The sequence below is a fragment of the Condylostylus longicornis genome, unplaced genomic scaffold (assembly GCF_029603195.1).
Source record: "Condylostylus longicornis isolate FDR11 unplaced genomic scaffold, ASM2960319v2 ptg000046l, whole genome shotgun sequence".
NCBI lineage: Eukaryota > Metazoa > Arthropoda > Insecta > Diptera > Dolichopodidae > Condylostylus > Condylostylus longicornis.
The window spans coordinates 253,940-278,666 of record NW_026578015.1 but is presented as its reverse complement, the minus strand read 5'-3'; the positions used below and the strand labels follow the sequence as shown (position 1 = coordinate 278,666).

The 24,727-nt window shown below is 27.0% G+C and overlaps 3 protein-coding genes across 3 annotated transcripts; 2 read left to right on the top strand and 1 right to left on the bottom strand.

Annotated features, from left to right (window-relative positions):
• Positions 1-457: 457 nt before the first annotated feature.
• On the bottom strand, positions 458-1,076 carry LOC129610689 (vitelline membrane protein Vm32E-like). Its single transcript, XM_055523338.1, has one exon. The coding sequence runs from the start codon at positions 960-962 to the stop codon at positions 627-629; it is 336 nt and encodes a 111-aa protein (XP_055379313.1). The 5' UTR covers positions 963-1,076; the 3' UTR covers positions 458-626.
• Positions 1,077-6,320: 5,244 nt separating this feature from the next.
• Positions 6,321-7,589, top strand: LOC129610668 (DNA-directed RNA polymerase II subunit RPB1-like). Its single transcript, XM_055523311.1, has one exon. The coding sequence runs from the start codon at positions 6,321-6,323 to the stop codon at positions 7,587-7,589; it is 1,269 nt and encodes a 422-aa protein (XP_055379286.1).
• Positions 7,590-11,000: 3,411 nt separating this feature from the next.
• LOC129610687 (putative uncharacterized protein DDB_G0294196) lies at positions 11,001-12,084 on the top strand. The gene has a single exon (XM_055523335.1). It carries the CDS (start codon positions 11,111-11,113, stop codon positions 12,002-12,004), a length of 894 nt encoding a protein of 297 aa, XP_055379310.1. The 5' UTR covers positions 11,001-11,110; the 3' UTR covers positions 12,005-12,084.
• Positions 12,085-24,727: the final 12,643 nt, after the last annotated feature.

Sequence of the window (24,727 nt, the reverse complement as noted above, 5' to 3'; positions counted from 1 at the left end):
TATTGGGATTTTGTTTTAATATTGCGTTAGTGAGAACGGTATAAAAGTTATAAACCTACTATTGAATATGTTTAGTAAGCCGTAAGAATATTAAGAATTTTAAAGGGCCAAAATTCATCTTAATTGTTTTATACACCAGACTTTAGGTATATTTTTTTGGGAAAATATCTTTGCGAAAAAATAATAATTTCATAGTTAAATTGTTTGTATAAGAACTCAAAAAGTACCTTAGAAATATGAAAAAATTTCTGAGTTCAAACTCTTATATACGGAAAATTACACTTTTAATATTAAAATTGTGTTTGAACCAAACAATAAAATTTTTGTTTGATTTTGTTTGACTTTAACTGATCTTAATTTCTTACAACTTTCTTCAACTTTGGTTCGTATTTTAATTAAGAATGCTGAAAATTTTCAAAATAATTTAAAATTTAAAATAAAAATAATTAAATTTTCAATTTGAAAAAAATCATTTATTTTCTAATCATTCACTTTTTTTTTCTTCATGTTTTTCTTATTAGTGCAGCACAATACAAAAACAAAATTATTGCTTAATTTTACATCTAACTTAATTAATATTTTGTATGCTATTTATTTATATAAATTGAAATTCGTAACTAAATTTTTTATTGGTATGTACCATATGGTGAATATTGTGCATATTGTTGCGGTTGACTGGCAGCATATTGATTATCAACTGGTGAAGCATATTGTGGTGTATTTTCAGTGTAAGCACCATGTGAAGCTACACCATAACCTAAACCACTACCACCACCGGCACATGGAACTGCTCTTACTGATGGTGCACAACTAACCAGTATACTTTTAGGGCATGGTGGTGCAAGTCCTGGTGAACCATATGAAAGTGCTGCTGCTGCAACTGGAGCCGGTGCAGGTGCATATGATGATGCTTCAATATTAGCAATAACAAATACAAGAGCAACAAATATTATAGATTTCATTTTGGATTTAATTAAAAAAAATGTTTTTTTTTTTTTTTTGTAGTAAATTTTTTACTCGTTAAGTAAAAATTTTTTAATTTTTTTAAATTCAAAATGATGAATTTATATGCACCGCTTTTTAACGACTGATAATTTTCGATTTTATTGAGTAAGTTTTTATATAAAAAATGATTTTAAAAAATATCAAATGTAAAAAACTTGGATTTGATGTTGATTGTATTATCAAGGAGTTTTGTTGTTATTTAATATTTAAAAAAAAAATTCAAATAATACTCACATTTCATTGAAATAAAACAATACAAAAAAGTTGAAAATAGCGTAAAAATAAAGGAAAATTGAGAAGTTGAAACAGGAGTAAAGCAACTTGTTCCTGTATACTATAGGAATGCGTTTTCTCAAATTTAAAAAAAAAATATTTTACAGGATTATTTCGTGTCATTTCATGTGAATATTATCACAAAATAGGATGAATTTTTGAATCTATTTAAAGCGGCACAGCTTGTAAATTAAGATAACCTTGCTTGGAACTGAATTTTGAATTAAATTTGAAATTTATGAATGGAAAAGAAAATATTTTCTTGAATATTCTCAAAAATCAATGAAGATCCAACATTCTTAATTCAAAATTTTAATATGAATTCTAAAAACACAGACAGAAATTCAATTTCTTACATTAAATATCGGAAATAAATTTCATAATACCATTTTGTTTTCCCTCAAATCCCTTATTTCGCTTTAGTCAAAAAAAAAAAAAAACAATTAAGTTGTGATTTTGCAATCGTACAGGATTTTATTTTTCAAAAATAAAATAAGAAATTTAATATTTTTCTTTAAAATAAATAAAAAATATAAAATAAATTTCATATATCGATGACTTTATGTAATTTTAGAATTTTCAAGAAACTTTCTTCCGCTCAATTAATTTTTGCAAATTAAAACCGTAAAGAAAGAAAGAAAGTCAAATTAAAATTTTATAAATTTTTTTTTATTTTCTTTGGCATGTGTGTGTGTTTTTTTTTTCGCATAATTTATGAGAAATTTCATAAAATAAAGAAATATTTGAAGGAAGAACGTTTCATTTTTCATGAAAATATTGAGGGGGTTACCAACCAAGCGATTAATATTTAAAAAAAAAAAAATTATCCTTTAAAATTTGCTTTGTTGCTAAAAAGTGTTGATTGAAACATGAATAAAATTTTTTATATTATGATGAGGCATGGGTACAGAATTTTTCACATAACATAATATTCGCTAAGATAACATAATATTCGCTAAGTAGCTGAAATTTTTTTAATTTTCTTAAAAATTCAATATATTTAATATGACTGTGTTTCAATTAAGCTTGTTGAGAAAATCAATTTTACTTTTAAAATTAATTGATGTATACGAGATTTCAGATATATGTATGGGCGCATTGCATTATGAACAGGTACATGTATATTAGGAATAAACTGAAGAAATAATATTCTTGCATGTAACAGATTTTTGAATTCTGTTAATAATTCTGTAATAAAATATTTAATTATTCTCTTATTTTGCGGTTAAATAATATCGCATTGAAATGAGAGTAAATCAATTTTAGAGAAAATAGAATTTTACAACACAATGTTTGTTGTAGTGTCGCTAATATTATCATGTAGTAGACAAAGTAGGAGCATCATATTGTTTGGAGGAATTTTTTTATAATATTTCATGTGACTAATCAAATTCAGTAAATTAATGAATACAAATAGCTATCCCCAATACGTTGGTTATTTTCACTGAGTTAGTTTAGAAATTTTTGTACTTTAATAAGAAATCATTTCGCACAATGAAATTAGAAATTACTAAATTGTAGCTTGTTATGTATTTTGTGCCGAAACCGAAATTGACTGGGTTGAGTTGGTTAAAATTTTCCAATTTAAATTTGAAATAACTCAATACTAGTACAATAATGCAGTATAGACTAAATTACTAAACTACTAAATTTTAAGAAAATCACTAAATTGAAGAGCCGAGCTGTAATTTTTAAATTAAAAGTGGTAATATTAAGAGCAAATATCGAATTTCGTCTAAAAAAATTCTTTCGAATTTTTCTAAAAAATTGTAATTGCAATCACTTATATAATTTTTATATTTTATTTTATAAATTGTAACAAAAACATCACATATTATAATATATATATTGATAATAAATATTTTAATTATAAAAAATATAATTTAAAAAATTTTATATATAAAGTATAAATATAGATTAATTTAATGGTAAATCGTGTAATTGATTATTGGCTACACTTCTAATATATGTTTCTTCTCTTTCCGGTTGCTTCTTATAAGATTCTTCACATGTATTTATATATTTATATATTGGCATACATCCGACAACAATTTTCTTTATACATGACAGTTCATCTGTTTTACTATAATCATCATGTGAATCATGAATTGGTTCTGGTTCTTCATGATGATGTTGTGATGGTGTATGATAAGGTTCTGGTTCTGGTTCTGGTTCATATATTTGCTGTGGTTCTTCATGAATTGGTTCATGATAAACTGGTTCTAATTCAGGTTGTGGTTCTGGTTCATATAATGGTTGTGGTTCTTCTTCATGATAAATTGGTTCAAGTTCTTTATAAACTTGTACGGGAGCTTCATAAACTGGTTCAGATTTATGTTTTACATCATGAGCTTTATGTGTTTGTATATGTTGATCATATAATTTTTTGCCTTTTTCTGTATCACATTTTACTACATATTTTGGTAATGGTGATGGTTCAGCTAAATGTGGTTCATATTTTGGTGTAAATTTTGGTTTTTTAAGTGGATGAAAACCAGGTGAATGTAAATCACCATTATGTACTGGTGGATGAGGCCATTGATTTTTTAATGGTTTTTGATGTTGATGTGATTGTTTAATTCCGGAATGAAGCATTGGTTGATGATGAATTTGATGTTGATGAATTTGATGTCCATAATTTATTGGTTGATTTAATACATCTGCTCCACATGTTTCATGGTTTGAAACATGCATTATTGGATTATATTGTGAAGCTCCATATCTAAATTTTTGAAATGGAAAATTATAACCAAACGCTAAACCAGATAGGTTGACTAGAAGAAAAAAATAAATGAACGCGTACATTATATTTGGTTTTAATAAAAATTATCTACTAAACGGCTAGACATTGCGTTAGGTGAATTTATAAGTTTATTTGCTTTTTCTAAAAAGAAACACAAACAATAAAATTTTCATTCAAAAATTTAATTTTCTATTGAAAAAAAGAAAAAAATTCTTGACGTCTGCATTATTTTATAACTATTTTTTCATGCCGGTCAAGGTTAATAAAATTTTTAAATTTTCAAGTTTATTTACAAACAAAAATTATATAAAATTTTATAAATTTAAAGGTCATCTAAGGCGTTCACTTGGGACATTTTTTTCTGTATCAAAAATTTTTATTTTATTAATTTAATTATGCGCAATGATTTATAATTAAATTTTATTTGACTTGGTGTGATAACTAGATTACCCTCAGTATTTAAGGAATATGTGGATATTTTGATTAGATTCTATTACCACGCCTAGCTAACGCTTGATGGTAAATATAAGGCCAGAAATAAACCTTTTCTCTCCGGATTTCTTTAAATTTCTCAAATATTTTGAACTATTTTCAAAATGAGTTAAAAAACAATTATGCCCGGTCTGGTTTTTTATGAGTTAAAAACCAAGTATGTTTTGGTTTCTTTCAATCATCGTGTGAATTTTAAAGTGTGACAAGAGTTGAGAATATTAAGTATCATATCTGCTACATTTTGTAATTTTTGTTAACACTTTAAATTTTTATTACAATGATTATTTTACAATATATTTAAATTTTTTGTTTCTTTTAAATTTTTCGCAAATATCAGCAAGATGAGATTTTTGTTTTCCTTAAGTAATTTTTTATAATAATTATGAAATAAATAATAAAATTATATGTAAATAAAAGTTAAGGTAAATTACAAGTTTAAGGTAAATTACATGAAGAACTCATTAGTCATATTATTTGAGTTTTTTTAACTAAGGTTTATGAAAATTAATTATTAATTTATTTTAATTAAAATACTAAAATACATTGTTGTACGTCAATTAAACGCTTAAAAAAATTTTTAAATTCCTCTGTATGAAATTTAAAATTGCAGAGAATCCATCCTGCTCTATACATTTAAAATGTTTCCCAAATTTAATTGTAATTAGTACCATAGATTTTGTGTTCATTTTACAAGTATAGCGACGTAAGATGGAATATTGTTACATAGTTTAAATTTGAATCGGTTTAGAAAAATATTGCTGAATTCAGCTTAAATTTTCAAAATGCGATTTGTTATTTTCGCTAATTAAAACTTATAACAATAATAAAATTGAAATAAGCGCCGTCTGGTTGCTACGTTTACTTTAGATAAACAAATTTAATTCTGTAAATAACATTATTATAGGACTATAAAATTTGCTATATTTTCTGAATTCCATAGCACGGAAATGAAGTTTTAGTACAATAAAATCAAATGTTAAAATAGTAAAAATAAAAAAGCTAATGTTACTAACCTTTTGGTTTTTCTAATTCGTTTGGAAACATTATACTTGAATCTGAAATGAAGAAATAAATAAGATAATGAGAAAACATACTTTAACATTAAAATTTCATAATATGTTCTAAAAGGATCAACTTTCATATGGGCAGACACACGCAAAAAAAAAAAATAAAACCAGGTCTTAAACATTTCGTAATAATTTTGATTTTTTTTTTGTTAAAAATGAAATGGAACACTTATCAAGTTATAAGTGATTTAACGAATGTATTATGAATCTAATTATTTGATGGTGGATTATTCCATTAAGTAGTTTAACATAAATGCTCTTACTAATAATAGGATACAATGATTATAATTGCCGCCAGACTAGTACTGTGAACATTTATATTTAGACGAAATTCGAATTTTAATTATTTATGGTTTCCAAGAGAATAAAATGATTTTTCAATTTAGAACAGAAAAATTTCCGACTCCTCAATAGCAAATGTAACAATAACACTAAGATCAAATGTTGCAGCAATGTTCAAAACCATCCGATATTTGATATTATGAACGTAAATAATAAATTGACATAAGAGTTTCGTTTAAATAACAAATCAATTCCAGTAATTTGAAACTTTTATTTTTTAAAATTAAAATAAAAGAAGGAAAATATTAATTTAAATTTTGTTATTTGATTATTATTTCCTGTATTATGAAAATATAATTTATGTGATATTAAATTTTATTGTTAGTTTGTTGCGGAAACCCATGATTTATGTGTCGCGGTTTTAAAGTATTTAAATTTAAAATCTTTTCGATATAGATATGAAATTCTTGTTAATAACTTTTATTTGTCTAATTGCTCTCAATTTAATAGTAGCTGAAAAATTGCTTTTAGATATAGATAAAGCTATTCAAGATGAGCATGAAGAAGCACAAAGTCAAAAATCAAGTATTTCAACTTTAGTTGATAATATAGCTAAAGAATCAAAATTGCATGATAAAATCGATGAAAATGATGATGATATTGATCGTCAGAAAAAATCATATGGAAATTTAAAAAATCATGGAGATCCAGTTCCTTTAAAAGTTAATCCAAATGATCATGTTCCACAAAAACCAACAAATTATGGTGAACAACAAAATTTGGGATATGGTGAAGGAAAACCATTAAAATTAGGATTAAAAGAACCATCAATATCACAATTGGATTATGGTGAACAAATACCTTTACTACCAAACTATGGTGAGCATTTAATTCCACAACCATATAAACCACCTACCCCAACACAAAAATATAAACCTGCACAGGTACATAAAAATCTTAATTTATATCAACCGCAATCATATCAATCATATTCACCATCCGATTATGGATATGATCAACCATTAAATTTATATGATAGTCCTCAACTTTTATATGACCAGCCACACTCTCAAACGTACTATCCACATAAAACAGGATATAATCCAACAAAGTATGCTCCACCTAAACAAGTGGAATATGGATCAGTAAAGCCACAATATTCACCAGTTAAACCAGATTATTCCCCAGATCAATATGCACCAGCAAAACCACAATATGCTCCCGTCAAAACAGAATATGGTCAACATTATTCAGGTTATGCACAATCATCACCTGGATATGCACCAGCTAAACCATATGGTCAATCTAAACCATCATATCCATCTCATAATTACGGATATACACAAACAAAACCGACATATGGTTTAAGTAAACCGGCATATAGTGATCCATATTCAGGATATAATCAACCACAAACATTATATGGTGGATCATATCAATCTCCGTATAGTTCACATCAATCTCAATATGGTACACATCAATCTCAATATGGTTCAACTCATTCAGATTATAGTAGAATTCAATCACCGTATAATCAAGCACAACCATTAGCATATGCTTCTCATAATGTTGAAGTATACAGTCATCCCGGTGAATCATCAAATAATTTACAAACTGCTAATGTTGGTTGTACACCAGTTGTTGAAGTAAAACAATGTCAAGCTGGTACTGGCGGTTATGGTTCTGGTTATAGTGTTGGCGGTTATGGTTATGGTGGAAGTTATTAAAAATTTTAAATTTAATATTATAGAAATTTGTTATTGAATTATTTTATGTTTGTAGTGAAAATTATTAAGTTAGACTAAGAATTTTTTTTTTTTTTGAAATAAAAGTGATAACAGAAAAGAATTAATATAAAAGAAAATTAAAGGCTTATTTTTAAAAAATGGTGTTTTGGTTTTATATTTAGTATAAAATTTTTGAGATTTGGTAAAAAATTGCATATTTTTAGGAACACAACTTAAATTTTTAAAGTTTTCTAAACCGAAAAAAAATAAATATTTTCATAATAAAAAAAATTAAGTAGGATTTAAATTTTGTGATTTTGAGTATGTTGGGCCAGTTTAGTCTCAAAAATTTTTTTTAAACCTTTTAATAGCTCTAGAGCCTCATTTTATTGAGAAGAGTGTTGTACAAACATTTAATAATTGTGTATAAATTCTTAAACTATAGATAAAACCGAGTTGCTGTTCGAGTTGAATTTGTCTATATAAGAAACAAAATAAGGTTTAGACTTAATTATTACTTTGAAAATATGACAAAGAAAATTATTCATTTTACAATTTTAATTTGAACTTTATAAAAAAACCAAAGTATAGTCATAATTTTTCGTTATTTCTTTTGATTTATTTCAAATGAAATTCTTGAATTTTTGAAAATTCATTCTAGGAAAGATCGTCTTGTTACTTGTTTATTATCATTAGGGTTTGGCATCATGAACAATGTTCTTTAATTTTTTAAATAAATTAAAATTATTGAATTCCATTACTTACTAAAGAATTTTAAAATTTCAATTATAAATATTTTTTTATAGTTTGTACATTCTTAATTTTAAAAGAAAACATGACTTTAATTTTAAGGCTTTGCTCTTCCAAATATGCCGCGCCGCGTATAATATGCAAGATATGAAAAAAATCTTTACAGTATCCGAATTTTTAGTTTGCTAAAAGTAAACTCTTTAAAACATTTTATTCCATGATAACTGCATACTGTTATAAATAAACTTCATTTAAGACACTATTTCACGGAGTTAGTAGGCAAATCATCTGTACGTTTAGTCAACTTTGGGAAGTAAAAATTCTAAAATCACTGTCATAATTCAAAAAAAATTAAAATAAAATTTTATTTTTCTATACTCTTTTATTAAACAAACAATATAAAAAATTTATTCAAAAAAAAAAAAAGACAAAAATTAACAATATAATTAATTTATAACATAACTATATACACATACATATACACATATATAAAAACCAATACTATATTAAAATTTAATTTTACACAATTTTTGTTTTTTTTTTTAATAAATCGATTGATGATTATGTTTTTCTGAACGGAATGGACAACTTAATAAAATATGTCTACATGAATTTGCTTCAATTGGTGGTGCTAAATATTTATAATTTGACATTGATTCAGATCCTTGATGATCTAATATTCCATAATTTCCATATAATTCCATAACATTATGATATCCAGATGGACTAATATATTCTTCATTTAATTCAGATGCAGATCCTTTAATATTTTCAATATTTTCTTTATTATCATCTATTATACTTTCAGATTCATTTGGAAAATATGAAACACTTTGGGTTAAACTATCTGCTGGTGGTGCTGATACAAATGATTTTTTCTCTCTTACTAAATTATATGAAAAAGCTTTATCAGATTCTTCTAATAGAGCTTCTAAAACATTTGTATGACCAAGTATACCATCAAATGCTATTGTATTATAAATGCATAAAGCAAAAATTATTATTAAAGAAATTTTTTTTGACATGATTGGATCAGTTAAACACTTGTTAAACAAATGATACTATGTTCGTTAAAATCGATTGTAACACTTAAAATGTAAGTAGAAATTTTTTTTTAAATTAAAAAGTTTTAAAAAAATATTTTAATTTTTTTTGTGTCTTTTAAAATTTTTTTTTGCTGATTTCATGAATTTTTTTTTTGTTTGCTTCTTTAAATAAAGTCAATGAAAATTTTTATATTAAAATATGGTTTTTAGTGAAAAATGGTTTTTGTTTTGTTATCGACAGCGGATCAACTTTCAATGCTGAATAAAAGAATTCGAATAAAGAAAAAAAAAAATTTAAAAAAAAATACAAAAAAAAAATATTTAAAAAATTTTTTATTTTTTAAGAAAATAAAAATCTAATTATAATATTTCTAATGATCAAAGCCCACGCACCTTTGAAATAATCGTGAAAATGTTATTAAATTTGGAATTAAGTAGGATTTGATGTTTGACCAACTAAAATCATTATGGGAATTTAGGTTCCACTCAAATTTGGAGGTAAAATGGCTATGTGGGCTGAGTTTAATGGAAAATTTGCATCAGCATGTTGCTACCTACATAGATATTGAAGCTTGGTACCCACATAGATCTAAAATTTGTCCAGAAAGGGATTATGAAGAGAAGAAGGCAATTTAGTTTCATGAATATTTCAACTATTGAAATAAGTAAGTAAAAAATACATTAATTAATAAATTATTTTAATAAAAAAAATTTTCAAAAATAAATTTTAAGCTTTCCGGTTCATGAGTATATGGGGCGCTATGGAGTGAGAAAATTGGATGATATTTTCTTGTGAGACAAATCAAGTGTTTCATATCTAAGTAAAATTGTTAAGAAGAATAAGATCTAAGAGATTTTTTAAATTATTTTAAATTCAAAACTGTTTGAGATATAAAATTTATCATTCAATTAACAATTACTTATCTGTTTATTACTTATCTTAAAAAAATTCTAATCTAAAAATTTCAAATTTCAGAAAAATTATAAATCTTATATAACTGCAGTTATTCTAAGTATTTTATTTACTTTATTCAAGCGAAACTGTAATAAGTTTTCATTTAAATTTCCATTCAATTCTGATAGCTCGTAATGTTATCCTAAGTCGAGTAGTATTTTCAGAATACTTTATGATCATTGGTAAATTTTTATGTGAATTACAAAGTAATTCTTTATTTATTGCTTAAAATATCATAATTTTCTATTTGTAACTTATGACTTGCGGTGGCCTATTGAACTACAACAATCAAAGAGTTTACTGAATTCGGACACTATAATTTAATAAAAGCACATATGACTGTATCAACTTTTCACCATTAAATGCTCTTGCTCTAGAAGACTTGAATTTTAATTCACCATTCGCCATAAAAATAATTTTATTTTTGATTGTAACTTTATACAATTCGAATATTTTAATAATTTTCATATTAAATTGCAGATTCAGTAGGTTAAATATAAAAATTTCATTTAGTATTTCGTTATACAACAAAAATTATTGACCTACAAAAATAACAAACAGAATTTTGTTTTTTGTTTTTTTTCGCTGACAAAATTAAATAAGGCAATTTTCAAAAGTTTTATGAAATAAATACAAAACATGCGACTTTTTTTTCTCCTTATTTTTTATTATTTTATTTTTTTCATATAAATACTTGACTCAACTGTTTCTAACGAACAGTTAAATATTTTCTTTTGAATTTTTAAGACAATTTTAATTCAGTATTAAAAATGAAACACATTGCATTTGCGATAATAGCTACAATTATTGTTGCTACAACTGCAACAGAAACCGAATTAGAAGCTCAAGAGAGTATGATGCATCCATCACAAGCTATGGCTGCATCACAAGGTTTATTACAAAAACTTAAACCACCATCACCATCTCAACAACCACAACAACAACAACAACAAAGTATGTATAAACCACAACAACAACAAAACCAAGAACAACAACAGCAACCACCTAGCTCATATAAACCACAACAACAACAATATCAAGAACCAAATGATCAGCCATCAAAAACATATAAGCCGCAATCACAACAAGGATATCAAAAAATGCAACCAAGACAACAAGAAGAACAAACACAATCATATAAACAACAACCAGCCCAAGGTTATCAAAAAATGCAACCAAAACAACAAGTTGAACAAGTACAAGGTTATCAAAAATTATATCCGAAACAGCAAGTAGAACAGAAACAAAATTATCAAATGCAACAAGAGTCAGAACAGCCACAAAAGCAACAACAAGATAAATCATCATACAGAGCACAAAAAGAAGAAAGTGTTAAAGAAGCTTTCTTAAGACTTTTAAGGAAAATCGAAGATATGTCAGAAACAGAACAAGACGAAAAAGTTAGAATGAAAAAATGGATTTTAAATGAAATGGAAGATATGTCAGAAAATAATGAACAACAGGAGAATGTAAGAGAAAAAAAATCATACGGTAGTTCTGCTAAATGTGGTAAAGTAGTTGTTACTGGATGTGGTCCAATTGTACAAAAAGCAAAATGTAACAGTGGTCCATACAAAAGATCAACTCCTCAATATGAATATGTACAGCATATGCCAGTGGGATGGGATGAATTCGAACAGGGTCAATTTGAAGAATATTATTAAATTATTATTCTTTTCTTTTACATTTTGAAACCTTTTGTAATTGTGATTGAAAAAGAATAAAAATAAATTTTTTTTTCAAATTAGTTTTTAATATTCTAATTTATGATACAACTGAAAATTTAAGTGGTTTAATTTTATTTCAGGACTGAAAGGTTTCAGCTAATTATTAATTAAAAAGAAATAATATTTTGGATATTTTTAATTAAATTTTAAACCGAAATTAACCAATTCTGTAGTGAATTTTTTCAATTTTATTTTCTAGTTGAATTAAGAAACTCAAATGGTATTATATTCAAAATTCCACTATCATACATATGAACTATTTAGTAGTGTACTCATCTATATATTATTTGAGCAATATGATGAAAATGTGTTTGAATTTAAAATTATTATTTTAGTTTTTTTGAATGACTCTAAAAATTACAAAATTTTTCACTAAAAATTGTAGCTCTACATAAAAAAATATATGCTTTCCAAGTATGTCCTTTAGCCTTCCAATTTATTCAAAAAATAGCGTTGATTTTATATAGGTAAATAATATCATTTGCATGGGTTGAACACGAAAAATTATTTTTGAATTGCTGTTATTGTAAGAAGGTCAACAGTCATTCCTGAATTTAGTTTAAATAGTGGCTTTATTCTACTTACGGTTGTTTATGAAAAGTTTAAATATTGTAATTTTTTGAAGATTTTCGAGACATGACCGAATTAATTGTCGGGCTGTATAGTAGGAATTGCAAAAACTTATAGAACCGACTATATATACCATTAGGAATAGTATCTTCGTTATTTCATTCATTTATGAAAATATTTGAATACTAATTGATAAATGGATGGACAGACTTCCGTCAGAATTTATAAGCTAATTAAAAATATATGCTTATATTTCATATATGCATGTGTTTATTTCTTATTCTTCTCAAACGAAATGATAAATTAATCCTCCGGAAATTGATTCTCCTAAATGGAATGATATTTGTTTTGAACGAGTATAAAAAGAATACGATAATAACTTTTTCTCATAAATTTTTACTGTATAGAATAAAATACATGGTCGCAATCAAATATTTTCTGCAGAAATCTTCCTGCTATCGTTTTATATAATTGTTTTATACATTAATAATATACGACTAATATTTATAACAGTAAGAACTAAACGAATTTATCATTACTGAAATTTTTGATATCATCAAGTGATTTTCCCGTCGGTAAAGTGTTATCTTTGAGAAATATTGTTTTTTATCTGGATAACATTCACAACTATTATCTATTACCCATTAATATTTACAACACAATTGATGCCTTTTTAGTTTAACATTTTATCAAATTCACTATAATAAATTTTCTGGTCATATTAAATGCACGTACCACTGCAGATGAATATTACGGTTTCATCATTTTTTTTACAATTACATTCTATAAATTTCTTAATTATAAATACACACATAATTCACACAATTATTAGGGTTCAAGAAGAGTTCTATAATCAGAATTCGTGGCGCAACACTCTAGTATAATCGCAGTAAAATTAAAATATTTTTGTTTATTTTATTTGTACCCATTTTATTTGACCCAAATACAATCACTATGTTTTTTGTAAATTACTATATTAAAATAAATAATTAAAAAATTTTTTTCTTACAACACTTTTAAATAATTTTATGATTAGATCAGCTTAAACTTTGTTTACCCATAATAAAGAAAAAAAAAATTCAGAAAACGAAAAATTCTTCAAAAAATTAATTTTTATTTTATTTTCAATTCAAGCACAAAACATTCGCGATTTTATAGCAAAAATAAACTTAAAAAAATCATAGAGTAACCCAAGTTGGAAAATTTTATTTATAGTGCTTAAATTGAAAAATTTCATTTAATTTGAACGGAAATTAAACACCACTCTTGTAAATTAAACACCATTTTTCATTTAATTTCTCTTATTTGAGGTGAGGAAATTATATTACGGTCACGTTATTAATTCAACACGTTATAAATGTACCTAATAAAAAAATTGTTTATATTTTTTTCCCCTGTTTTTTTTTTTTAGATTTCCGGTCGCATCCAAGAGGACGAACAATATTTTGTACAACGCACAGATTTCATTAAAGGACAAAAAAAAATAAAATTATTCTGCTAAAAAATCAATAATAAATACAATTAAGAATGAAGAGAAATTTCAACTTGAAAACAATTATTAGTATCATTAGTACTATAATAATAATATTCAATTGTTCTAAAGTGAATGGAATAGCTGATACAAAAAAACATCATTCACTTATTGAACATAGATATCAAAATCCATATAGAATTTTATTACCAGAAAATTATGAACCATCTGAACAGGATCGTTTATATTTAGAAAGATTTAAAAGAGATTATTTAGAAAAAGGATATTCTTATCAAATTGATGATTTTAATCGTAGTCCATGTAAAAAAAAACATCTTGTTAAACGTAATTTAAAAGAATCAAAAATACAAATAAAACAAAAACCAGGTATTGTTAAAAAATCAAGTGCAAATTCTGATGATTTAGAAAGAGCTGAAAGTATATTAAGAGAAGATTATAAAAAGAATAAAGCCATCCAATATCCAATAATTTACAGTAATAATAATAATTGGAATAAAAAATCCGATACAAAATTAAGAATAAATCGTGATATTATGATGAATGTACAAAATGTAGATACAATGAGAAGAAAATTACTTCAATTTGATGAAAACGAATATAAAAATGATGATGAACCAATGAAATTTTCATTTTTATAAATTTTATTCCATTAATTTAATTTATTTTTATAAAAATTTTTGTGTGTGATTGCCCAAATTTAATACAATTAATTATATTTTTTTATATATTTTCATTAAATTATAAATAAATTATATTGTGTGTGATTATTTCAACTTACTTGGTACAGGAATTTCCCATTTTTTATACTACATGAGTTTGGAATATTATTGATTCACTTAACATTTTGATTAATTATTTGCATCTATTTGTAATTAAATTTCTAATTTCTCATTGATTCACAAAAATGTATGTACTATATATGTAAGTATTAATAGTTCGCATTAGTATTACAAATTTTAAAGTGACATAATGTAAAAGAATTATATTAAGAATTTTGCTAAAAAAAAAAAATCGGACCGAAAAAAACCAAATATTTTAAAATAATATTTTGAAAATTATTATGAGTCGAAAAATGGCTGTCAAAAATTTGTTTTTGATAATTTATATTTAAAATATTTTTTTTTTTTATGAGAACTATGATTGTTTAATTTTTTTCAAATTTGATTGAATAGAAATTAATTGAATACAAGAGAAAGATAGAAAATTGAAATTTTGTGTACAAATAGAAAATTAGAATGAAATTAGAAACTTGCATTACTAGAAAATTATTTACCCTCATTAAAATTTCTAGCTCCTCAAAGTTTCAAAAATGCCACATGTAAGCTATTTTATTGTATTAATATAAAATTGACAATTTTTTGACAAGGGGGTCGTGCAAAATTTTAAAAAATTTCAATTTTTTTGCCAAGGTAGGGGGTCGTGCAAAATTTTAAAAATTTTCAATTTTTTGACAAGGTAGGGGGTCGTGCAAAATTTCAAAAAATTTTCATTTTTTTTGACAAGGTAGGGGGTCGTGCAAAATTTTAAAAATTTTCAATTTTTTGACAAGGTAGGGGGTCGTGCAAAATTTTAAAAATTTTCAATTTTTTGACAAGGTAGGGGGTCGTGCAAAATTTTAAAAATTTTCAATTTTTTGACAAGGTAGGGGGTCGTGCAAAATTTTAAAAATTTTCAATTTTTTGACAAGGTAGGGGGTCGTGCAAAATTTTAAAAATTTTCAATTTTTTGACAAGGTAGGGGGTCGTGCAAAATTTTAAAAATTTTCAATTTTTTGACAAGGTAGGGGGTCGTGCAAAATTTTAAAAATTTTCAATTTTTTGACTAGGTAGGGGGTCGTGCAAAATTTTAAAAATTTTCAATTTTTTGACAAGGTAGGGGGTCGTGCAAAATTTTAAAAATTTTCAATTTTTTGACAAGGTAGGGGGTCGTGCAAAATTTTAAAAATTTTCAATTTTTTGACTAGGTAGGGGGTCGTGCAAAATTTTAAAAATTTTCAATTTTTTGACAAGGTAGGGGGTCGTGCAAAATTTTAAAAATTTTCAATTTTTTGACAAGGTAGGGGGTCGTGCAAAATTTTAAAAATTTTCAATTTTTTGACAAGGTAGGGGGTCGTGCAAAATTTTAAAAATTTTCAATTTTTTGACAAGGTAGGGGGTCGTGCAAAATTTTAAAAATTTTCAATTTTTTGACAAGGTAGGGGGTCGTGCAAAATTTTAAAAATTTTCAATTTTTTGACAAGGTAGGGGGTCGTGCAAAATTTTAAAAATTTTCAATTTTTTGACTAGGTAGGGGGTCGTGCAAAATTTTAAAAATTTTCAATTTTTTGACAAGGTAGGGGGTCGTGCAAAATTTTAAAAATTTTCAATTTTTTGACAAGGTAGGGGGTCGTGCAAAATTTTAAAAATTTTCAATTTTTTGACTAGGTAGGGGGTCGTGCAAAATTTTAAAAATTTTCAATTTTTTGACTAGGTAGGGGGTCGTGCAAAATTTTAAAAATTTTCAATTTTTTGACAAGGTAGGGGGTCGTGCAAAATTTCAAAAAATTTTCATTTTTTTTGACAAGGTAGGGGGTCGTGCAAAATTTTAAAAATTTTCAATTTTTTGACAAGGTAGGGGGTCGTGCAAAATTTCAAAAAATTTTCAATTTTTTGACAAGGTAGGGGGTCGTGCAAAATTTTAAAAATTTTCAATTTTTTGACAAGGTAGGGGGGTCGTGCAAAATTTTAAAAATTTTCAATTTTTTGACAAGGTAGGGGGTCGTGCAAAATTTTAAAAATTTTCAATTTTTTGACAAGGTAGGGGGTCGTGCAAAATTTTAAAAATTTTCAATTTTTTGACAAGGTAGGGGGTCGTGCAAAATTTTAAAAATTTTCAATTTTTTGACAAGGTAGGGGGTCGTGCAAAATTTTAAAAATTTTCAATTTTTTGACAAGGTAGGGGGTCGTGCAAAATTTTAAAAATTTTCAATTTTTTGACAAGGTAGGGGGTCGTGCAAAATTTTAAAAATTTTCAATTTTTTGACAAGGTAGGGGGTCGTGCAAAATTTTAAAAATTTTCAATTTTTTGACAAGGTAGGGGGTCGTGCAAAATTTTAAAAATTTTCAATTTTTTGACAAGGTAGGTGGTCGTGCAAAATTTTAAAAATTTTCAATTTTTTGACAAGGTAGGGGGTCGTGCAAAATTTCAAAAAATTTTCAATTTTTTGACAAGGTAGGGGGTCGTGCAAAATTTTAAAAATTTTCAATTTTTTGACAAGGTAGGGGAAAATTTTAAAAATTTTCAATTTTTTGACAAGGTAGGGGGTCGTGCAAAATTTTAAAAATTTTCAATTTTTTTGCCAAGGTAGGGGGTCGTGCAAAATTTCAAAAAATTTTCAATTTTTTGACAAGGTAGGGGGTCGTGCAAAATTTTAAAAATTTTCAATTTTTTGACAAGGTAGGGGGTCGTGCAAAATTTTAAAAATTTTCAATTTTTTGACAAGGTAGGGGGTCGTGCAAAATTTTAAAAATTTTCAATTTTTTGACAAGGTAGGGGGTCGTGCAAAATTTTAAAAATTTTCAATTTTTTGACAAGGTAGGGGGTCGTGCAAAATTTCAAAAAATTTTCAATTTTTTGACAAGGTAGGGGGTCGTGCAAAATTTCAAAAAATTTTCAATTTTTTGACAAGGTAGGGGGTCGTGCAAAATTTTAAAAATTTTCAGTTTTTTGACAAGGTAGGGGGTCGTGCAAAATTTTAAAAATTTTCAATTTTTTGACAAGGTAGGGAGGGGGTCGTGCAAAATTTCAAAAAATTTTCAATTTTTTGACAAGGTAGGGGGTCGTGTAAAATTTTAAAAATTTTCAATTTTTTGACAAGGTAGGGGGTCGTGCAAAATTTTAAAAATTTTCAATTTTTTGACTAGGTAGGGGGTCGTACAAAATTTTAAAAATTTTCAATTTTTTGACAAGGTAGGGGGTCGTGCAAAATTTTAAAAATTTTCAATTTTTTGACAAGGTAGGGGGTCGTGCAAAATTTCAAAAAATTTTCAATTTTTTGACAAGGTAGGGGGTCGTGCAAAATTTCAAAAAATTTTCAATTTTTTGACAAGGTAGGGGGTCGTGCAAAATTTTAAAAATTTTCAATTTTTTGACAAGGTAGGGGGTCGTGCAAAATTTTAAAAATTTTCAATTTTTTGACAAGGTAGGGGGTCGTACAAAATTTTAAAAATTTTCAATTTTTTGACAAGGTAGGGGGTCGTACAAAATTTTAAAAATTTTCAATTTTTTGACAAGGTAGGGGGTCGTGCAAAATTTCAAAAAATTTTCAATTTTTTGACAAGGTAGGGGGTCGTGCAAAATTTTAAAAATTTTCAATTTTTTGACAAGGTAGGGGGTCGTGCAAAATTTTAAAAATTTTCAATTTTTTGACAAGGTAGGGGGTCGTGCAAAATTTTAAAAATTTTCAATTTTTTGACAAGGTAGGGGGTCGTGCAAAATTTCAAAAAATTTTCAATTTTTTGACAAGGTAGGGGGTCGTGCAAAATTTTAAAAATTTTCAATTTTTTGACAAGGTAGGGGGTCGTGCAAAATTTTAAAAATTTTCAATTTTTTGACAAGGTAGGGGGTCGTGCAAAATTTTAAAAATTTTCAATTTTTTGACAAGGTAGGGGGTCGTGCAAAATTTTAAAAATTTTCAATTTTTTGACAAGGTAGGGGGTCGTGCAAAATTTCAAAAAATTTTCAATTTTTTGACAAGGTAGGGGGTCGTGCAAAATTTCAAAAAATTTTCAATTTTTTGACAAGGTAGGGGGTCGTGCAAAATTTTAAAAATTTTCAGTTTTTTGACAAGGTAGGGGGTCGTGCAAAATTTTAAAAATTTTCAATTTTTTGACAAGGTAGGGAGGGGGTCGTGCAAAATTTCAAAAAATTTTCAATTTTTTGACAAGGTAGGGGGTCGTGTAAAATTTTAAAAATTTTCAATTTTTTGACAAGGTAGGGGGTCGTGAAAAATTTTAAAAATTTTCAATTTTTTGACAAGGTAGGGGGTCGTGCAAAATTTCAAAAAATTTTCAATTTTTTGACAAGGTAGGGGGTCGTGCAAAATTTTAAAAATTTTCAATTTTTTTAAAAGGTAGGGGGTCGTGCAAAATTTTAAAAATTTTCAATTTTTTGACAAGGTAGGGGGTCGTGCAAAATTTTAAAAATTTTCAATTTTTTGACAAGGTAGGGGGTCGTGCAAAATTTTAAAAATTTTCAATTTTTTGACAAGGTAGGGGGTCGTGCAAAATTTCAAAAAATTTTCAATTTTTTGACAAGGTAGGGGGTCGTGCAAAATTTTAAAAATTTTCAATTTTTTGACAAGGTAGGGGGTCGTGCAAAATTTTAAAAATTTTCAATTTTTTGACTAGGTAGGGGGTCGTGCAAAATTTTAAAAATTTTCAATTTTTTGACAAGGTAGGGGGTTGTGCAAAATTTTAAAAATTTTCAATTTTTTGACAAGGTAGGGGGTCGTGCAAAATTTCAAAAAATTTTCAATTTTTTGACAAGGTAGGGGGTCGTGCAAAATTTTAAAAATTTTCAATTTTTTGACTAGGTAGGGGGTCGTACAAAATTTTAAAAATTTTCAATTTTTTGACAAGGTAGGGGGTCGTGCAAAATTTTAAAAATTTTCAATTTTTTGACAAGGTAGGGGGTCGTGCAAAATTTCAAAAAATTTTCAATTTTTTGACAAGGTAGGGGGTCGTGCAAAATTTCAAAAAATTTTCAATTTTTTGACAAGGTAGGGGGTCGTGCAAAATTTTAAAAATTTTCAATTTTTTGACAAGGTAGGGGGTCGTGCAAAATTTTAAAAATTTTCAATTTTTTGACAAGGTAGGGGGTCGTACAAAATTTTAAAAATTTTCAATTTTTTGACAAGGTAGGGGGTCGTACAAAATTTTAAAAATTTTCAATTTTTTGACAAGGTAGGGGGTCGTGCAAAATTTCAAAAAATTTTCAATTTTTTGACAAGGTAGGGGGTCGTGCAAAATTTTAAAAATTTTCAATTTTTTGACAAGGTAGGGGGTCGTGCAAAATTTTAAAAATTTTCAATTTTTTGACAAGGTAGGGGGTCGTGCAAAATTTTAAAAATTTTCAATTTTTTGACAAGGTAGGGGGTCGTACAAAATTTTAAAAATTTTCAATTTTTTGACAAGGTAGGGGGTCGTGCAAAATTTCAAAAAATTTTCAATTTTTTGACAAGGTAGGGGGTCGTGCAAAATTTTAAAAATTTTCAATTTTTTGACAAGGTAGGGGGTCGTGCAAAATTTTAAAAATTTTCAATTTTTTGACAAGGTAGGGGGTCGTGCAAAATTTTAAAAATTTTCAATTTTTTGACAAGGTAGGGGGTGCAAAATTTCAAAAATTTTCAATTTTTTGACAAGGTAGGGGGTCGTGCAAAATTTCAAAAAATTTTCAATTTTTTGACAAGGTAGGGGGTCGTGCAAAATTTTAAAAATTTTCAATTTTTTGACTAGGTAGGGGGTCGTGCAAAATTTTAAAAATTTTCAATTTTTTGACAAGGTAGGGGGTCGTGCAAAATTTTAAAAATTTTCAATTTTTTGACAAGGTAGGGGGTCGTGCAAAATTTCAAAAAATTTTCAATTTTTTGACAAGGTAGGGGGTCGTGCAAAATTTTAAAAATTTTCAATTTTTTGACAAGGTAGGGGGTCGTGCAAAATTTTAAAAATTTTCAATTTTTTGACTAGGTAGGGGGTCGTGCAAAATTTTAAAAATTTTCAATTTTTTGACAAGGTAGGGGGTCGTGCAAAATTTTAAAAATTTTCAATTTTTTGACAAGGTAGGGGGTCGTGCAAAATTTCAAAAAATTTTCATTTTTTTGACAAGGTAGGGGGTCGTGCAAAATTTCAAAAATTTTCAATTTTTTGACAAGGTAGGGGGTTTAAAAATTTTCAATTTTTTGACTAGGTAGGGGGTCGTGCAAAATTTTAAAAATTTTCAATTTTTTGACAAGGTAGGGGGTCGTGCAAAATTTTAAAAATTTTCAATTTTTTGACAAGGTAGGGGGTCGTGCAAAATTTCAAAAATTTTCAATTTTTTGACAAGGTAGGGGGTCGTGCAAAATTTTAAAAATTTTCAATTTTTTGACAAGGTAGGGGGTCGTGCAAAATTTCAAAAAATTTTCAATTTTTTGACAAGGTAGGGGGTCGTGCAAAATTTTAAAAATTTTCAATTTTTTGACAAGGTAGGGGGTCGTGCAAAATTTTAAAAATTTTCAATTTTTTGACAAGGTAGGGGGTCGTACAAAATTTTAAAAATTTTCAATTTTTTGACAAGGTAGGGGGTCGTGCAAAATTTCAAAAAATTTTCAATTTTTTGACAAGGTAGGGGGTCGTGCAAAATTTTAAAAATTTTCAATTTTTTGACAAGGTAGGGGGTCGTGCAAAATTTTAAAAATTTTCAATTTTTTGACAAGGTAGGGGGTCGTGCAAAATTTTAAAAATTTTCAATTTTTTGACAAGGTAGGGGGTCGTGCAAAATTTTAAAAATTTTCAATTTTTTGACAAGGTAGGGGGTCGTGCAAAATTTCAAAAAATTTTCATTTTTTTGACAAGGTAGGGGGTCGTGCAAAATTTCAAAAATTTTCAATTTTTTGACAAGGTAGGGGGTCGTGCAAAATTTCAAAAAATTTTCAATTTTTTGACAAGGTAGGGGGTCGTGCAAAATTTTAAAAATTTTCAATTTTTTGACTAGGTAGGGGGTCGTGCAAAATTTTAAAAATTTTCAATTTTTTGACAAGGTAGGGGGTCGTGCAAAATTTTAAAAATTTTCAATTTTTTGACAAGGTAGGGGGTCGTGCAAAATTTCAAAAAATTTCAATTTTTTGACAAGGTAGGGGGTCGTGCAAAATTTCAAAAAATTTTCAATTTTTTGACAAGGTAGGGGGTCGTGCAAAATTTTAAAAATTTTCAATTTTTTGACAAGGTAGGGGGTCGTGCAAAATTTTAAAAATTTTCAATTTTTTGACTAGGTAGGGGGTCGTGCAAAATTTTAAAAATTTTCAATTTTTTGACAAGGTAGGGGGTCGTGCAAAATTTTAAAAATTTTCAATTTTTTGACAAGGTAGGGGGTCGTGCAAAATTTCAAAAAATTTTCAATTTTTTGACAAGGTAGGGGGTCGTGCAAAATTTTAAAAATTTTCAATTTTTTGACAAGGTAGGGGGTCGTGCAAAATTTTAAAAATTTTCAATTTTTTGACAAGGTAGGGGGTCGTGCAAAATTTCAAAAAATTTTCAATTTTTTGACAAGGTAGGGGGTCGTGCAAAATTTTAAAAATTTTCAATTTTTTGACAAGGTAGGGGGTCGTGCAAAATTTTAAAAATTTTCAATTTTTTGACAAGGTAGGGAGGGGGTCGTGCAAAATTTTAAAAATTTTCAATTTTTTGACAAGGTAGGGGGTCGTGCAAAATTTTAAAAATTTTCAATTTTTTGACAAGGTAGGGGGTCGTACAAAATTTTAAAAATTTTCAATTTTTTGACAAGGTAGGGGGTCGTGCAAAATTTCAAAAAATTTTCAATTTTTTGACAAGGTAGGGGGTCGTGCAAAATTTTAAAAATTTTCAATTTTTTGACAAGGTAGGGGGTCGTGCAAAATTTTAAAAATTTTCAATTTTTGACAAGGTAGGGGGTCGTGCAAAATTTTAAAAATTTTCAATTTTTTGACAAGGTAGGGGGTCGTGCAAAATTTTAAAAATTTTCAATTTTTTGACAAGGTAGGGGGTCGTGCAAAATTTCAAAAAATTTTCATTTTTTTGACAAGGTAGGGGGTCGTGCAAAATTTCAAAAATTTTCAATTTTTTGACAAGGTAGGGGGTCGTGCAAAATTTCAAAAAATTTTCAATTTTTTGACAAGGTAGGGGGTCGTGCAAAATTTTAAAAATTTTCAATTTTTTGACTAGGTAGGGGGTCGTGCAAAATTTTAAAAATTTTCAATTTTTTGACAAGGTAGGGGGTCGTGCAAAATTTTAAAAATTTTCAATTTTTTGACAAGGTAGGGGGTCGTGCAAAATTTCAAAAAATTTCAATTTTTTGACAAGGTAGGGGGTCGTGCAAAATTTCAAAAAATTTTCAATTTTTTGACAAGGTAGGGGGTCGTGCAAAATTTTAAAAATTTTCAATTTTTTTGACAAGGTAGGGGGTCGTGCAAAATTTTAAAAATTTTCAATTTTTTGACTAGGTAGGGGGTCGTGCAAAATTTTAAAAATTTTCAATTTTTTGACAAGGTAGGGGGTCGTGCAAAATTTCAAAAAATTTTCAATTTTTTGACAAGGTAGGGGGTCGTGCAAAATTTCAAAAAATTTTCATTTTTTTGACAAGGTAGGGGGTCGTGCAAAATTTCAAAAATTTTCAATTTTTTGACAAGGTAGGGGGTCGTGCAAAATTTTAAAAATTTTCAATTTTTTGACAAGGTAGGGGGTCGTGCAAAATTTCAAAAAATTTTCAATTTTTTGACAAGGTAGGGAGTCGTGCAAAATTTTAAAAATTTTCAATTTTTTGACAAGGTAGGGGGTCGTGCAAAATTTTAAAAATTTTCAATTTTTTGACAAGGTAGGGGGTCGTGCAAAATTTCAAAAAATTTTCAATTTTTTGACAAGGTAGGGGGTCGTGCAAAATTTTAAAAATTTTCAATTTTTTGACAAGGTAGGGGGTCGTGCAAAATTTTTAAAAATTTTCAATTTTTTGACAAGGTAGGGGGTCGTGCAAAATTTCAAAAAATTTTCAATTTTTTGACAAGGTAGGGGGTCGTGCAAAATTTTAAAAATTTTCAATTTTTTGACAAGGTAGGGGGTCGTGCAAAATTTTAAAAATTTTCAATTTTTTGACAAGGTAGGGGGGTCGTGCAAAATTTCAAAAAATTTTCAATTTTTTGACAAGGTAGGGGGTCGTGCAAAATTTCAAAAAATTTTCAATTTTTTGACAAGGTAGGGGGTCGTGCAAAATTTTAAAAATTTTCAATTTTTTGACAAGGTAGGGGGTCGTGCAAAATTTCAAAAATTTTCAATTTTTTGACAAGGTAGGGGGTCGTGCAAAATTTTAAAAATTTTCAATTTTTTGACAAGGTAGGGGGTCGTGCAAAATTTTAAAAATTTTCAATTTTTTGACAAGGTAGGGGGTCGTGCAAAATTTCAAAAAATTTTCAATTTTTTGACAAGGTAGGGGGTCGTGCAAAATTTTAAAAATTTTCAATTTTTTGACAAGGTAGGGGGTCGTGCAAAATTTTAAAAATTTTCAATTTTTTGACAAGGTAGGGGGTCGTGCAAAATTTCAAAAAATTTTCAATTTTTTGACAAGGTAGGGAGTCGTGCAAAATTTTAAAAATTTTCAATTTTTTGACAAGGTAGGGGGTCGTGCAAAATTTTAAAAATTTTCAATTTTTTGACAAGGTAGGGGGTCGTGCAAAATTTCAAAAAATTTTCAATTTTTTGACAAGGTAGGGGGTCGTGCAGAAATTTTAAAAATTTTCAATTTTTTGACAAGGTAGGGGGTCGTGCAAAATTTTAAAAATTTTCAATTTTTTGACAAGGTAGGGGGTCGTGCAAAATTTTAAAAATTTTCAATTT

What these genes read in the sequence shown, in the direction of transcription:
- LOC129610668 (XM_055523311.1), top strand. Translation starts at nt 6,321, where the DNA reads ATGAAATTCTTGTTAATAACTTTTATTTGTCTAATTGCTCTCAATTTA.
- LOC129610689 (XM_055523338.1), bottom strand. Translation starts at nt 962, where the DNA reads ATGAAATCTATAATATTTGTTGCTCTTGTATTTGTTATTGCTAATATT.
- LOC129610687 (XM_055523335.1), top strand. Translation starts at nt 11,111, where the DNA reads ATGAAACACATTGCATTTGCGATAATAGCTACAATTATTGTTGCTACA.